This window comes from Gouania willdenowi, unplaced genomic scaffold, assembly GCF_900634775.1.
Source record: "Gouania willdenowi unplaced genomic scaffold, fGouWil2.1 scaffold_8_arrow_ctg1, whole genome shotgun sequence".
NCBI classification, from domain to species: domain Eukaryota; kingdom Metazoa; phylum Chordata; class Actinopteri; order Blenniiformes; family Gobiesocidae; genus Gouania; species Gouania willdenowi.
This window is the reverse complement of record NW_021145255.1, coordinates 14019-30000: the sequence shown is the minus strand read 5'-3', so window position 1 is coordinate 30000 and position 15982 is coordinate 14019. Positions and strand designations below refer to the sequence as shown.

At 35.5% G+C, this 15982-nt stretch overlaps 1 protein-coding gene across 1 annotated transcript in view; it reads right to left on the bottom strand.

The window, feature by feature from the left end:
• Positions 1 to 14080, bottom strand: part of LOC114461059 (roundabout homolog 2-like) — a gene marked incomplete at its 3' end in the record, with an annotated part of 24063 nt that extends 9983 nt beyond the window's left edge. Inside the window, exons 1-3 of the mRNA XM_028442909.1 lie at positions 13870 to 14080; positions 6390 to 6547; positions 3833 to 3953 (exon numbers count right to left, since the gene is read on the bottom strand). Of these exons, the coding sequence (XP_028298710.1) occupies positions 3833 to 3953; positions 6390 to 6547; positions 13870 to 14080 (490 nt within the window). The remainder of the gene's footprint in view (positions 1 to 3832; positions 3954 to 6389; positions 6548 to 13869) is intronic.
• Between the last annotated feature and the right edge of the window lie 1902 nt (positions 14081 to 15982).

Sequence of the window (15982 nt, the reverse complement as noted above, 5' to 3'; positions counted from 1 at the left end):
TGCATTGTTTATTATAGAACCAGAATTTAAATTAATAGGCTTCTTCTTCATTTGTATTATTCCTTTATTTATTTCATTCAAGATTTATTTTTAGTTAAATTGCATTGTTTTGAATAGTTTATCAAGGGATTCTTTTGAGAATGAAAAATAGTAAAGTAAAGGAATATTTTTCAGTCATTTGTCTACAGTCCCATTTTGTAAAATAAATCGTGAGAGAATCGTATCGTGAACCCAGTATCGTGAATCGAATCGTATCGGGAGTTGAGTGAATCGTTACATCCCTATTAAATAGTGTTTAACTCCTCTTTATATTTAAATATATGGAATTAAATGTTTGACCTGCTTTCATTTTTCTGATAAAATGTTTTTATAAATCGACCATTTAAATTTTAAAGAAACAAAACATCAGAAATGTGTGTTTACAGCACAGTTTATCACTATTTATTTCTGATTTAAAATAAGATGAATTCACTATTCAATAATCTATCTAAATCATTGGTTCTCTAACTGTTTAGGTTCTAGTCCCACTTTCTCTTATTTCTGAATCCAACGCCCCTCTTTGTCAATCAACATTTATCTGATAAAACTATTTAAAAACATCTATAGATCATAATGAATGAGTGATAATTAAATAAACTCATTTTGTAAACAAGTGAATTAAACATTATTTAATGCAGTGGTTCTCAACCTTTTTTGGATCATAATGATTGATATCAAGAATTTATGGTGACGCCAAAGAAACAGTTTAATATTTGAGCTCAGATTTATTTTTACTACATTTATATTTCATAAAGTGAAAATATAGAAACAGTTGTTTAAGATTGTGTTGATTTCATTAAAAGAAGGAAGAAGAATTTAAACATTTAAAAAATCTATTTTATTTTTCAGAGATTTCAGACGACCCCAAATGGGGTCCTGACCCCAAGGTTGATTTAATGGATCCTGAATAGATTGATTTCTGTAGTTTTTATCATTTAAACTGACACTTTATTGTTAATTTTCCATTCTCTCTCTCTCGTACCCCCTGTAGTGTAATTGCGTACCCCTCGAGGTACACGTACCCCCATTTGAGAAATGCTGCTCTAGATCATATACAGTATATCAAACTCGAGGCCTGCGGGCCCAGTTTGGCCCGTCAAAGGACGTTGTTTAAACTAAAAAATACATGAAAAACAGGACTTATTATAAATGATCAATAAATTGTAGAATAAATAAGATGGAGGTTGAAGTACTACAATATTTACAGTAATATTAATTCACTATTTTCATAATCCTGGAAAATTCACGCAAATTATTCCACAGAATTCTGTCAAATTACATTGGTAATTTTCAGAAAATTTGTTGCAATGTCAAAGCATTTTTACCAATTGTTAATATTCAGGAGTTTGTTTGAATTGGTGTTTTTTTCCTTCATAAAAACATACGTTTTTTTTTGGTCCGGCCCACTTTAGGTCAAACTGGGTCATATGTGGCCCTTTGACAATATTAGTTTGACACCCCTGAGCTAGATGATTAATAAATTATTAATAATCTAGATAATTATGTAAATCATGTGTGTATCGTTGCTCATAAAACAGTGAAAATAATAAATAAGTAAGTAAAGCAATCTAATGGTGAATAAAGTGCACTTTTAAAAACAACTATTATGCAGTTTTGTATTGTTTACTATAGAACCAGAATTTAAATTAATTGGCTTCTTCTTCATTTGTATTATTCCTTTATTTATTTCATTCAAGATTTATTTTTAGTTAAGTTGCATTGTTTTAAATAGTTTATCAAAGGATTCTTTTGACAATGAAAAATAAAAGGAAAACAATACAGTATTTTCCCAAAAAAAATAAAGGAATATTTTTCAATCATCATATGTCTACAGTCCCATTTTGTAAAATAAATCGTGAGAGAATCGTATCGGGAGATGAGTCAAACGTTACATCCCTACTTAAATCTCTACCTTTATTTTTCATATATAATGGGTTTATAATACTAGTACAGTGCCCGTCAGAAGTATGCATTCATATAGAGGGCGCTTAAGGAGAGTTGTCAATTACGGGCATAATAATAAAATACTCTGTAGCATTATTAAGGGGTATATTTGCAGGTGCAAAGTAAAATAACGTGTAATTTCCCTGGTTGTATTCTATGAGACATGCGCATGATTAATGTGTTGGTTTTTTACTCATTTTTATATTTTTTGTTTTCTTTATTGTTTGTTGTTGCCATTGCAGTGTTATTCTGGAGTCATTTTGTGAATTTTGTTGTTTATTTTTTAATGTAGTTTTGTGCATTTCTGTTGTCATTTTAGTGTATTTTTAGTATAAATATTTAGTTTTGTGTATATTGAGTCATTTTCATATTTTTGTTGTTGTTTGGTGTATTTTTCTGTAATATATGTTTTTTGGAGTCATTTTGTGTGTTTTTGGAGCCTTTTGTATATTTTTGTGCATTTCTGTTGTCGTTTTGTGTACTTCCTGTATAAATATTGTTTAGTTTTTTGTTTTATGTCATTTGTGCATTTTTTTTGTATAATTATTGTTTTTTGTTGCATTTGTAGTGTGATTCTGGAGTCATTTTGTATCTTTTTTTAGTGTAGTTTTTTGCATTTCTGTTGCGTTTTGTGTATTTTTTGTTTAAATATTTAGTTTTGTGTATTTTGAGTCATTTTCATATTTTTGTTGTTTGGTGTGTGTTGGGGGGGTAGATCCATTCTAAATTCATACACACCAGTCCATCCACGTGTACCTGTCTAACGTTCACTAAACGTATCTATTGTCAGTAGTCAGATGTAGAGGCAGGTGTGACGTGAGAGAAGCTGCAGTAATCAGATGACCTTCACTATGTAACATGTAAACACTTAGATCTGACTGTAACACTACAGTCACTACCACCCTATGGACGGGTGTAGTGACACAGACTGTAACCAGACTAAATGGTGGTCTGTTATTCACTCAACACTCACATACCTGCACACATGTCACGTAGACGGTGATTGATAGTGACGCCCACCTGATCAATGTGTGTGTGTGTGTGTGTGTGTGTGTGTGAGAGACTCTACCTGGACTCTAATCTCCTACGTTGGTTCTCACACACACGCACAAAATGTGCAGCTTTCAACACAGCAACCATTGCCGTCAATAACTTCCGGGTGAGGTCTGTCTGGTCTAAATAGTGAAAGGTCAAACTAACATGAAAATAAATGTTTTGAAACATTATCACCAAACAAAGAACAGTAAAAAAGTATTTTTCCTAAAAATAGAAAAGAGAAGTCCACGGGAGCTCACGCACGCACCGGAAGTGAGCTGTGCTGTGAAATAGATATAGATGGTGCTCTAGCGCCCCCTCACACCCTGAGGTCAAAAGCTGAGTAGTTTTCATTTCAGGGCCGTCCAGAAGTGAAATAAAATTAAAATAAACATTTTGAAATGACAAAATTACTCCAAAATAACAGATACACACACTCGGGGTATTTGTAACCCGTCGACCAAGTTTCAGGACCAACTGGGATCACGTCCTGGAGATATTTGCTCCACACACACACACACACACACACACACACACACACACACACACACACACACACACACACACACACACACACACACACACACACACCTCCCTTGCTTTTATAGGTAGATAATATATAATTTAATTTCTGATTAAAACCAGGATTTCCATCTTTAATCATCTTATGAAACAGAAGATGATCTGGAGTTTTCCATCCTTTATTATCTTAATATATGAACACAGATTTATTGATTTGACTCTGGACGACTAGCGATCAATAAACATTATAAACTTCTATTTGCTGTGATGTCATGTACAGATGATAACTTACCAAACACAACCAGCTCAGCAGGATCACTGTCCTTCTCTCCCACCATGTTGGTTCCCACACACACGTACATGCCTGCGTCACTTTTCCTGGTGTTGGAAATCATCAACTTTCCTCCACGAATCTAAAGGAAAACAAAGAAGTCATTTTAGTTTATACAGAGCAGTTTGACCTCTAGTGGGCCACAGATTTTATGTTGGAAAACATAAGTCATTTCAACATTGTTGTTCCCTAGATTACACTTCTATATTTACATAAAATATTAAATATGTAGGAAACTGTTCATATCTATGCAATAAATGACAGATTTCAGTCCCAACAGGATCTACACTTTACATTTCCTACATTTTGTGACCAAGTATTTATATTTAAATAAGGGAAATGTTATCTTATAATTTGAGGAAAATTTTAAGAATTTTGTAAGAATTTTGAGTTTTCAGCATAAACATAAAAAAAATAACTGCAATCATGTGATATAAGCACCAAGAGTGTTGATTTTTTTTTTTAATTTACACGATGATTCATGTTTTCTTTATAATATTAATTTCTCCTGAGGGCCGAATTGGATGCTCCAAAGGGCCAGATTTGGCCCCCGGGCCATGAGTTGGACACAGGTGTTTTAGAGCATAAATTGTGAAACTTAGGTCTACAATTGTGAAACAATTTCCAAATAAAAGTACAATTAAAATAGGTATAATTAAAAAGCATGAATTCAACTGGTCAAAAACAGAGGAAAACATGAATTATAATATGAACTATTATTAACTTTTATTAAATCTAGTGCTGGGACTTTAATGTGGTAATTACGATAAATTAATTATAGAAAAAAATGCACAAAACAACTTGGAACCTTTTTCATGTCACCAGTTCCCAGTATACCCATAATACTGATGTACAGAGCACAACACAATACTAAAATATGTAATAAACTGTTAATATCCAATCAATAACTAACAGATTAGGGTTAGAGTCTACACTTTAAATTATCTTGATTTTGTGACCAATTGATATTTGATTAAGGGAAATATGATGTAATAATTTGAGGAAAATTTAAGGATTTTGTAAGAATTTTGAGTTTTTTCAACTGTTAATCATTAAATGCCTCCATGCATTGTTCATAATCTCATTAAATATGTAGTGAGTTCAATATGTTGTTTTACTGATAAATGTTTAATAAACTAATGTTGAATAGATTCATTATTTATCAGTGAAAATACCAGTAGGATAATTAGTTAAATATGATCATTCTGAATATGATATAATATATAATAATATTATAAATGAATCCTCAACATGAGGTAACATTCAGGGACACTGTATATGACATTACATTATCCTGTTTTTAAGTGTGCAGCAGTAGGAGGAACATGGTTAGGGTTAAATGTCTGAAGGAGAGATTAGGAACCGCTGTGTTAGAGGAACATGTGTCAAACCCAAGGCTCGGGGCCCAATCAGGCCCTTTAGTGCACCCAATTTGGACCCGAGGAGAAAGTAAAAAAGACAAAAAAAGCAGGAATAATTGTGTAAATTACCAAATAACTCTGTTATAAATATCTCAAATTTCAACGAAACAAAATTTCCCTCAATTATTAAATTATTTGGTCACAAAATGAAGAAAATCACGGTTAAGATCAGAGACTGATTTATGTCACGTATTGATTAGATATTGTCAGTGATAATATACTGTATATATTATTTAAATGTGGAAGAGCCAGGGTGGGGATCATTTATAATTGTAATTGCATAATTGGCAATTAATTACAATTATGACATAATTATAATTGTATTTGTAATTGGAAAAAAATCTTTTGCTGTTGTAATCAAAATTTAATTGTAATTGGGTTCAGATAATTGACTTTTTAATTGTAATTTTAATGAAAATTCTATAAAAACAGTCAATTACAATTGAATTAAACGCAAACCTGGGGAACCATGTTACAGTTCTATTACACATATGTAGTTAATAATTATTAAAATAAGTGGATCTGAAACATGTCACTTCTCTTCACAATTATTTTACCATTTAAATAAAATAGACACCCACACCATAAATATTATTACAGTATAATCATTGATTAGGAAGTCTAACAAGGTAATCAATAGATGATAAATAATATTTATTAGTGTTAGATTTATGACATGGGTCAAACTGAGCCGTTAGCATTAGAGATGCTAACAGAAAGCTAGCACAAGATGAAGGTTAAGTTAAATAAGGTTATTTATTAAAGGCTCAGTAATTGTGATTAATTGAAATTAAACTTTAGTAACTGAGAATGTAAATGTAATTTACTTTCAGACATAATTGTAATTGAAAAATGTAATTGACCCAACCCTGGACAGTGCAGACTAGGACACATTTATGTGGAAATTGATGTTTTTTGTGCATAAAATCCCTTTTGATCTCAAACTGGTCCATATTTATCTCCTCAGCTAAAGAAAAGGTTCTGAATGATTATTTCATATTTTAATGAGATCCTGACTGACCCCTTCAGTGTAACTTTGTGGGCGGGGCTTACAGTGTTACAGATGTTTATGAATCATGTGACTGTAGTGAACTCACAGTAATCCTCTCATCTCTGTCAGTTACTCTGATGTTGTTCTTCTTCCAGGAGATGGTGGGCTCAGGGTGACCCCTGGGGGGGACGCACTCCATCACGGCCGGCTCCCCCGCCGCCACCACCACGTCACTGGGCGTCTGACGGAAGTCGTCTCTGAGAACTGATGAAGAGGAGGAGGCGGAAGGTTAGAGAGGATGAAGCAGCTCTGTGTGTGCGTGTGTGTTTCTATAGTAACAAAGTAAATGTACTTCTGTACAATAACTAAATAGGTTTTTATGATGATTTGTACTTTAGTTTTTTTTATATCAGCACTTTTACTTTTACTCTACTACATTTAAAAGTAAAAAAAATAAATATTTTAATCCTTTACTTTTATTTTTGCACCTCGTTACAAATGAAAATATGAATATAATTAATCTGGAATAGGCCACAACTAGGGCTGGAATAAACAATTATTATTTAAACAATTCATCTAGCCATTATTTTTTCCAGTTTGATTCGATTAGCTCCCCATTAATTGAATAAAAGTAATTCATACAAGTTGATTTACATATCGAAAAAGAAATTAAAAATATATATATATATATATATATATATATATATATATATATACTGAATATATATATATATATATATATATATATATATATATTCCTTAACATTGCAATATGTGTTTATTGCTCTTCAACTAAAAATTCCAAAATAAAGTTCAAGTTAGAATATAAAAGTACAAAATAAAGCATTTTATCTTAAGAATTGTGTGTGTGTGTGTGTGTCTGGAGCAGATCAATTATAAGCTGTATGCCGTTTTGAATGATAGGCAAAATAAACGTTATAGCCCATATTGACAGGTGGACAGTGGAGGTTGAGTACTAACACGCGCGCACACACACACACACACACACACACACACACACACACACACACACACACACACACACACACACACACACACACACACACACACACACACACACACACACACACACACATCATCAATAATAATAAATCATTCACACACAGCAAAGGAAAAACTAAAAAGTTTTTTGGCTGAAACACGTCTCTTGCTGAAATAAGCCAACGGAAACAGGATGTTGTGATGACCAACGTGTCCGTGGACTCACAGAACGTCTGTATTGAACACATCGGAGCACTAAAGCCTCTCCTAAGCAGAGTTTGAGACGGAGCAGTGAGTGTGTTTTATGTTTGTGTCATTAACACTGTAGGTATGTGTAGTTCCTTCAACACACACCTCTACACATCAGACTGACACACGCTGAGCATCGATAGCATCTGGTTTCAGTGTCTGTCAGCGCATGTTTCTCAGAGATCCTCTGAACTACGTCACGACTGTACAATATGGTAATATACAATATTAATGTCAATGATTTTATTTTAAATAAAGTCTGACTAGAAAGACAATTCTGGGTTAAATTCAATGATCAAAATGGTACACAGACATATTTATTAACAAACAGTTGCACAATATGTTCAATTTTTGGCTTTTTCTCTGCTCAGGGACAGCACGTGTGAGTGAGTTCTGTAGTGTGGATGTTTAGATGAAGGTCTGGGTTAGAACACTAATAATAATAATAATAATAATAATAATAATAATAATAATAATAATAACAATAACAATAATAATAATAATAACAATCATAATAATAATAATAATAAATATATAAATATAAGATGATTTTCATCAACATCTTTAATACACTGTGTTTTAATGAGACAACTTATTTAATTTGTCTCTGTTTCAGCAGCTCAGTCAGTTATAGATCTGTACAATATTATTTAATGAGTGGGTCAAGTTAAACATTTGATTATTTTATTTTATATTGTGTATTGATGGAATGTCAGCGTGAAATTAATATTTTCACATTTTTAATTGATTTAATATTAATTTATACAATTGCAATGTTTTATTTTTAGGGGTCAGTAACATTCAGAGACATACTGTATATGCAAAGGGAATAATCATTTGCATAATAATTTATTTCAGTGGTTTGGTTTTTTCATTTTAAATTTTGGAAAAATTTTTATTCTCTATCTATTAAAATGTATGCAAATAAAACTCTGATAGTCCTGTATGGTATTTATATATATATATGATATATTATGTATAGTTCTGTATGGTCTCTATGAGTGCATAGCGTCCTTCTGTCCTCCACTCATGTCTGACACCTGAAGGCATCATCGTCTACTTCCATTCTTGGTCTCTGGAGCTTTGAGGCTCTCACGTTACAAATGGAGGAAGGTTTGAGAGTGAGGATGATGATGATGAGCTGACAGGGGAGGAGCTGAGTTGGCCTGGAGGGGCCTGCATTTGACACTGTAGATCATACAATGTTGTTGCACAGATTGTAAACATGGGTTGGACTAAATGTTAAAGTAATGGTTTAAGTTCTACTTGGAGGATCAAAGTTATTTTGTAAACATTGTAAACTTTGAATCTGACAGATTACCAATGTCCTGTGGGGTTCCTCAGGGATCTGTTCTTGGACCTCTTCTGTTTAGCCTTTATATGCTTCCTTTAGGACACATTTTACACAACTGTAAGGTTGATTATCAGAGCTACGCAGATGACACACAACTATATCTATCACTGAACCCAGATGACTATGGTCCCATTGAGGTGTTGTGTGACTGTTTAGAAAAAGTAAACTGATGGATGAGTGAAAACTTCCTTCAACTAAACCATGACAAGATGGAGGTGATTGTCTTTGGTAACAAGGAAAAGAGGACTGCTGTCAGCAAGTATCTGAGTCTGGATCTTTAGAAGATAAAGACCAAGTCAAAAACCTTGGTGTTCTGATTGACTCAGATCTGACATTCAGCATCAGATCAAATCTATCACAAAAACATCTTCTACCACCTAAAGAACATCTCCAGAGTGAAAGGTTTAATGACTCAGAAAGATCAGGAGAAACTGGTCCATGCTTTTATCTCCAGCAGACTGGACTATTGTAATGGTCTTCATCAAACATCTACAGCTGGTTCAGAACGCTGCAGCTCAGGTCTGAACCAGAACAAAGAGGTCAGAACACATTACACTGGCTCCCAGTCAGCCTCAGAGGAGACTGTAAAGTTCTGCTGCTGGTTATAAATGTGTGAATGGGTTTGGTCCAGAATACATCAGTGAGATGTTAGTCAGGTATGAACCCAGCAGGTCTCTGAGATCTATGGACACAGGTCAGATAGTGGAGCCCAGAGCTCACAGTAACCATGGTGATGCTGTGTTTAGTTGTTATGCTGCAAAGAAGTGGAACAAACTGCAGCAGAGCTGAAGTCAGCATCACATGTGAACATTTTTAAATCAAAGTTAAAGGAACTTTTTTCTCTACTGTATATGATTGATAGAGATTTATGATCATGTTGATGATGTCATGTGTTTGTTGATGATTTGAATTGATTTTACTGATGATTTTAATTGATTTTACTGATGATTTTAAATGTTCTTATTGATTTTAAACAATTGAATGTTTTATCATGTAAAGCACATTGAGTTGCCTTGTGTATGAAATGCACTATATAAATAAATCTGCCTTGCTCAAGTAAAAGTATAGATACTTGAATAAAAAATGACTGGTAAAAGTAAACGTATTGAAGTTGTTCCCTTACCTGAGTAAAAGTAAAAAGTAAATGCAACTAAATGTACTAAAAAAGTTAAACAAATGTCCCTAATAATAAGACAGGGTTTTTAAACCATCAAATTCCATTTCTTTAATTTTTTGAGGATTTGTAGAAAACTGGTACATGAAAATAAATGAAATCTGTTACTTTTGAACACCTGGAGAATTTAACACTAAATAAAAATGAAATGTTTAAAAAAATGCAAATGCTCAATAAAACCCAGAGCACCTGTTAGACAGGTCCCTTAAAAACTCAAACTACCAAATAATTTGCTTTTTTATGTCATGATGTCATTTTAGAAGAAGTAAAAACTAACAAGCTCATTTTTAAAATGTAAGGAGTAAAAAGTAAAAAGCTGCCAAAAAAATAAATTCTCAAGTAAAGTAGAGACCAGAAAAAATGACTTAAAGTAAGTACAGTAACAAAGTATTTGTACTTAGTTGCTTGCCATCATAAATCCACTAAAACACCTTCGCTCTGCTCTGCTGCAGCTCGTTGGAGAAAATATGAAATTGCTCTTCTGTGAATCAACCATGATCTGAATGATTCATGGAAGGAAACGGAGCTCATTTACATTCACACAGATCACTTATGATAGCACACACACACACACACACACACACACACACACACACACACACACACACACACACACACACACACACACACACACACACACACACACACACACACACACACACACACACACACGTCAGAGAGTGCAAGTCACAGCATGAAGTGAATTTTCAGCGACGCAGAGTCAGCTTTGTGTTCAGAGGTGAAGAATAAAAAGTGTTTCATAAAGTGACTTTAAGTTATTTTAGGATTCACTGAAGCTGCTGAGTTTAATTTAAATTATAGATTAGGATTATGATGATGATGGGATCTACACTTTTTGGGACAAATTTCTATTTATTTAAGGAAAATATTATGTAATAATTTGAGGAAAATGTAATAATTTTGTAAGAATTTGCTGTAAAAAGATTTTTCACTTCAGGACAAACGTCTTTACTAAGAAAACAAAAGAAAACAACACTTTATTGACAAAAGACAACTTTACAATCAAAAATATTTAACCTAATAAAAAGCTCAACCATGAAAACACAAACGATATTTCTATCGCAGAGGGTGACTGTAGCAGGCAATGAAGCTGAGAAGAAGAGCTCTCCTAAGGGTCCTTTACTCTCCCTTAAATAGATCGCTGTTGATTAGGGATGTAACGATTAATCGTAAGGCAGTTAAAAATCGATTCATAGGTACCACGGTTCACATCGATGCTCTGAAAATTGAATCGCAGTACTTTTTTTAAACAGCAGAGGGCGCTATATATTAATCCTTCCAGAAGCGGACGTGACGGGCGGAATCTGCTACTATTTTCTTTCTGGCCGCCATTTACTGTTAAACATGCTAATAAATGATTCATTACCCCTTTAGCACCGAAAGAATATCTGTAATATTACGTGAATATCTGTAAAAGTCACGTTTTTCTATTAGCTCTGTCTGCTAGCATAGCTTCTCTTCTTCACTGGTGGAATAACTGCATGCCAACCGACCACTGGGTTACCATCGCCCTCTGCTGGTCTAAACAAATATCTGACCTAAATACAGTAAAATGACTGTTTTTTTAAAGTCCAATTGTTAAGGCACAAAATACATTTTCAGTTGCACTTTTAAAAAGAAAAATAACTATTATGCAGTTTTGTATTGTTTACTATAGAACCAGAATTTAAATTAATAGGTTTCTTCTTCATTTGTATTATTCCTTTATTTATTTCATTCAAGATTTATTTTTAGTTAAATTGCATCATTTTGAATAGTTTATCAAGGGATTCTTTTGACAATGAAAAATAAAAGGAAAAGATTATAGTATTTTCCCCAAAAAAATAAAGGAATATTTTTCAGTCATTTGTCAACAGTCCCATTTTGTAAAATAAATCGTGAGAAAATCGTATCGTGAACCCAGCATCGTGAATCGAATCGTATCGGGAGTTGAGTGAATCGTTACATCCCTACTGTTGATGCATCATTAGTGGAAAGAACATTTAACCTTCCTTTATAAAACAAACTAATTACCACACGTTAAACATTCTTTCTACCAATAAAATCCTAAGAATTATACCAACAGTAAACGTTTGTGTGGAAGTTCTTCTATCCTTCTTCAACAGTCTGTCATTTACTCTCCAACTCCAGCCACCAGAGCATGTCAGCGCACTGTTTAAGGTAGAGTAAAGGTCCCTTAGGAGAGCTCTTCTTCTCAAACAAAAGAATTTTACAACAACATCATTAACTGTTCCTGTTTTTTGGAGCAACCAAAAGCAGCACAAGTTGTTATTGTGACTGAAAACGCTGCTAAACGATGTAAAAAGGTTTTTAAGCTAGCTTCATAGCGTGTTGCTAACTGAGTCAGGTGATCAGATGCTGATGTGATTATTACAGGTTTTATTCCCTGTGTATTAATAACATGTGTAAATGAGCAGTGATGTCACTGCCTCATGTGATTAATGATCTGCCTTCACTTCAGTCCAGGAAGCTCTGGGATGTTAGCACTAGCATTAGCATCCATGTTCTGTATCTATGAATCCCTCCATCCATCCTCATCAGGGCGTGGCGTATCCACTGATCCTCATTCCTCTTCCTGTCAGAGATAGCGTGGCGTCCTTTCTGAGCGCGTGCAAGGATAAATCTCCTCCTTTTGTTTGTGATCAAGGTCATTGGAGATGGTCTCATCAGGAGACATTTATCATTGAAGTATTAACAAGCTTTCAGTGGTTCTAATAAATCTAAAGTACACACTGTGTAGGTTCCTGAACCACACGCACAAAGTCTGGTTCTATTTGAATAAAGTTAAAACACCAACATGTTGTAGCTCCAGGGCTCTGATCCTTCCTCGTCCTCCTTCTACTCAGTCCAAAAAGCCTCTGCTAAACTTTATTAGTCACTCACAATTACCCAGGAGGCCCCTGGGGCCCCGTATTAGATGGTGCCCTTTGACCCCTTCTTTAAACCCCTTCAACAAAGCGACGATAATCCCTTTAATCAGAGGAGATGAGCACATATCTAACCACGTCATATCATATTATATTATGTCATAATGTATCATATCATATCATATTATATTATACTATATTATATTATATTATATTATATTATATTATATTATGAGACAGAATCTAATACGTTACACAAATATTGTGTCCAGTTGCGTTGCAGAAAGTCCTGGTCCCTTTCATAATCATAATCATAATCATAACCATAACTTAATCAAATTAAGTTATGATTTAACTTCATTTATTTTCTGTCTATACTTAACATTCAAATTGATTTTATTTTATTTGAAGTTTATTTGATCTATTTATCCACAGATTGATGTGTTTTAAACACAAATCATAACATAACGTTACAACAGCATCAAACAACTATAGCAACAACACAAGGAGCTACAGTACATATGTTAATGAGGAGGACGTCTTAACTGCTCTAGGAGCTCCGCCCATAATCAAAGCAAATGTTAATGTAGCTGTTATATAGAATAGAATAGAATATCCTTTTATTGTCCTTGTACAGGGTACAACGAAATTTAAGTACAACTCCAAGGTGCCAGTGAGAAGAAAATAAATATAAAAACAGCAAAAACAATAGAAAATTTAAATATGACACAATAATATGTACAGATAAATACACAGATAGCAGCTTGAATGTACAGATCTACAAATAACAACTAAATGTTTTATTGCACAAGATCAATATGATCAGTATGAGAGCGATGTGAGCGGATTTGTTTATTACAGTGATAGTTCTGTGAAAGAAGCTATGACTGAGTCTGTTTGTCCTGGTTAAAGGTCAAACAAGTGGTTACTGGGGTGGGAGGAGTCCTTGATGATGTTTCCTGCTCTGCTGAGGTAGCGAGAGTCCAGGCTGGGCAGAGAGCAGCCAGTGATCTTCTGGAGAGATCATCAGAGATCTGCACGCCCAGGAACCTCATGGTGTGGCCCCTCTCCACTCGGTCTCCGTGGATATAGAGTAGGGCTGGGCCCGCTCGGCTCTTCCTGAAGTCCATGATCAGTTCTTTTGTTTTTGGAGTTACAGATGGCCACGATGAGCTTTGTTTGGAACTGCAGCATCATCCTCATCACGGAGTCATGGCTTCACCCGCTGGTTCCCGACGCTGCAGTCAAGCTAGCAAGCCGCACGCTACACCGGCACGACAGAAACAGAGACTCGGGTAAGAGCAGAGGTGGAGGTGTTTACGTACATAACGAGTGGTGTGGGAACAGCAGGATCATTGACACACACTGCTCTCCTGATTTAGAGGTTCTGGCAGTCTCCTGCAGACCTTTTTATCTCCCGAGGGAATTCACAGTAGTTATTGTGATGGCTGTTTACATCCCACCGGATGCTAACGTTAGCTCGGCCCTCAGCCTCCTGCTCAGTACCATAAACATACAGCAGCTCGCCCACCCCGACGGGGTTTTGATCGTTGCAGGTGACTTTAATAAAGCATGCCTAAAGACTGTGCTTCCCAAATTCGTCCAGTTTGTGGATTTTGCCACCAGAGGGGAAAACACTTTGGACCATGTTTACTCCAACATCAGACATGCCTACAAAGCTACACCCCTCCCCCATCTGGCTGGATCTGATCATCTTTGCATGTCCCTCACCCCCACCTACACCACCTGCTGAGGAAAACAAAGCCTCAGTTAAAGACAATAGAAATCTGGCCTGAAGGAGCCCTCTCTCAGCTGGAGGACTGCTTCTCAACAACTATATGGGATTTATTCTCCAGCCACAACCTCCAGGAGTACACTGACACCGTACTCTCCTACATCAAGAACTGTGTTGACAATGTCACCGTCAATGAAAGGGTCAGGGTGTTTCCAAACCGGAAACCCTGGATGAACAGCGAAGTGAAATCCCTCTTAAAAAGCCACAACTCTGCCTTCAAGTCAGGGGACAGGGCAGCGTACAGAGCGGCAAGGGCGGACCTGAAAAGAGGCATCAGGGAAGCCAAGGCGGCTTATAAGAGGAGGATCGAAGATCACTTTGCTGTAAACAACCCTAAAATGATGTGGCAGGGGATAAATCACTTAACAAACTACAGAAGCAGGAACCAAGAGACTAGGACTGATGTGTCGCTGGCAGAAGACCTAAACCAGTTTTTCCCCCACTTTGATAAGGTCAGGCCCTCAGCTGACACATCACCTTCATCCCCCCCCAGCACTGGCACACTGTTACTCCAGGAGCACGAAGTGAGAGGTGCTCTAAGGTCAGTAAACCCCAGAAAGGCGGCCCCGACGGAGTACCTGGTAAAGTACTCAGTGCATGTGCTGACCAACTGACTGGTGTTTTCACTCAAATCTTCAACCTGTCCCTGACACTGGCCACCGTCCCACCATGCCTCAAAACCTCCACCATCATCCCCATCACGAAGAAGGCAGCAGTGGACAGACCGAACGACTATCGGCCTGTTGCACTTACGCCTGTAGTCATGACGTGCTTTGAGAGACTGGTCTGTCAGCATGTCTGCCTCCCACTCTGGAAGTTATATATGTTAGCATTGAGATGTTAGCTGCTACATGTTAGCATTGATATGCTAGCTGCTACATTTTAGCATTGAGATGTTAGCTGCTACATGTTAGCATTGATATGCTAGCTGCTACATTTTAGCATTGAGATGTTAGCTGCTACATGTTAGCATTAAGGTGCTAGCTGCTACATGTTAGCATTGAGATGCTAGTTGAGGCTAGCAGAGCTCCACTGATCCACAAACATTTTCTTTAACTATTTTCATACAACTAGTCTTTAGTTTTCCATCCAGTATTTTTATTTGAACTAAAACTAACGCCCACAAAGCACAGCAACGTACATCAGTCTTATGGGTGTAACTCGTGATAAAGGTTCCACTGTTTGGAGTGAAAAAAACCCAAATAAAAACAGCTCAGCTACACACACACTTATCTTT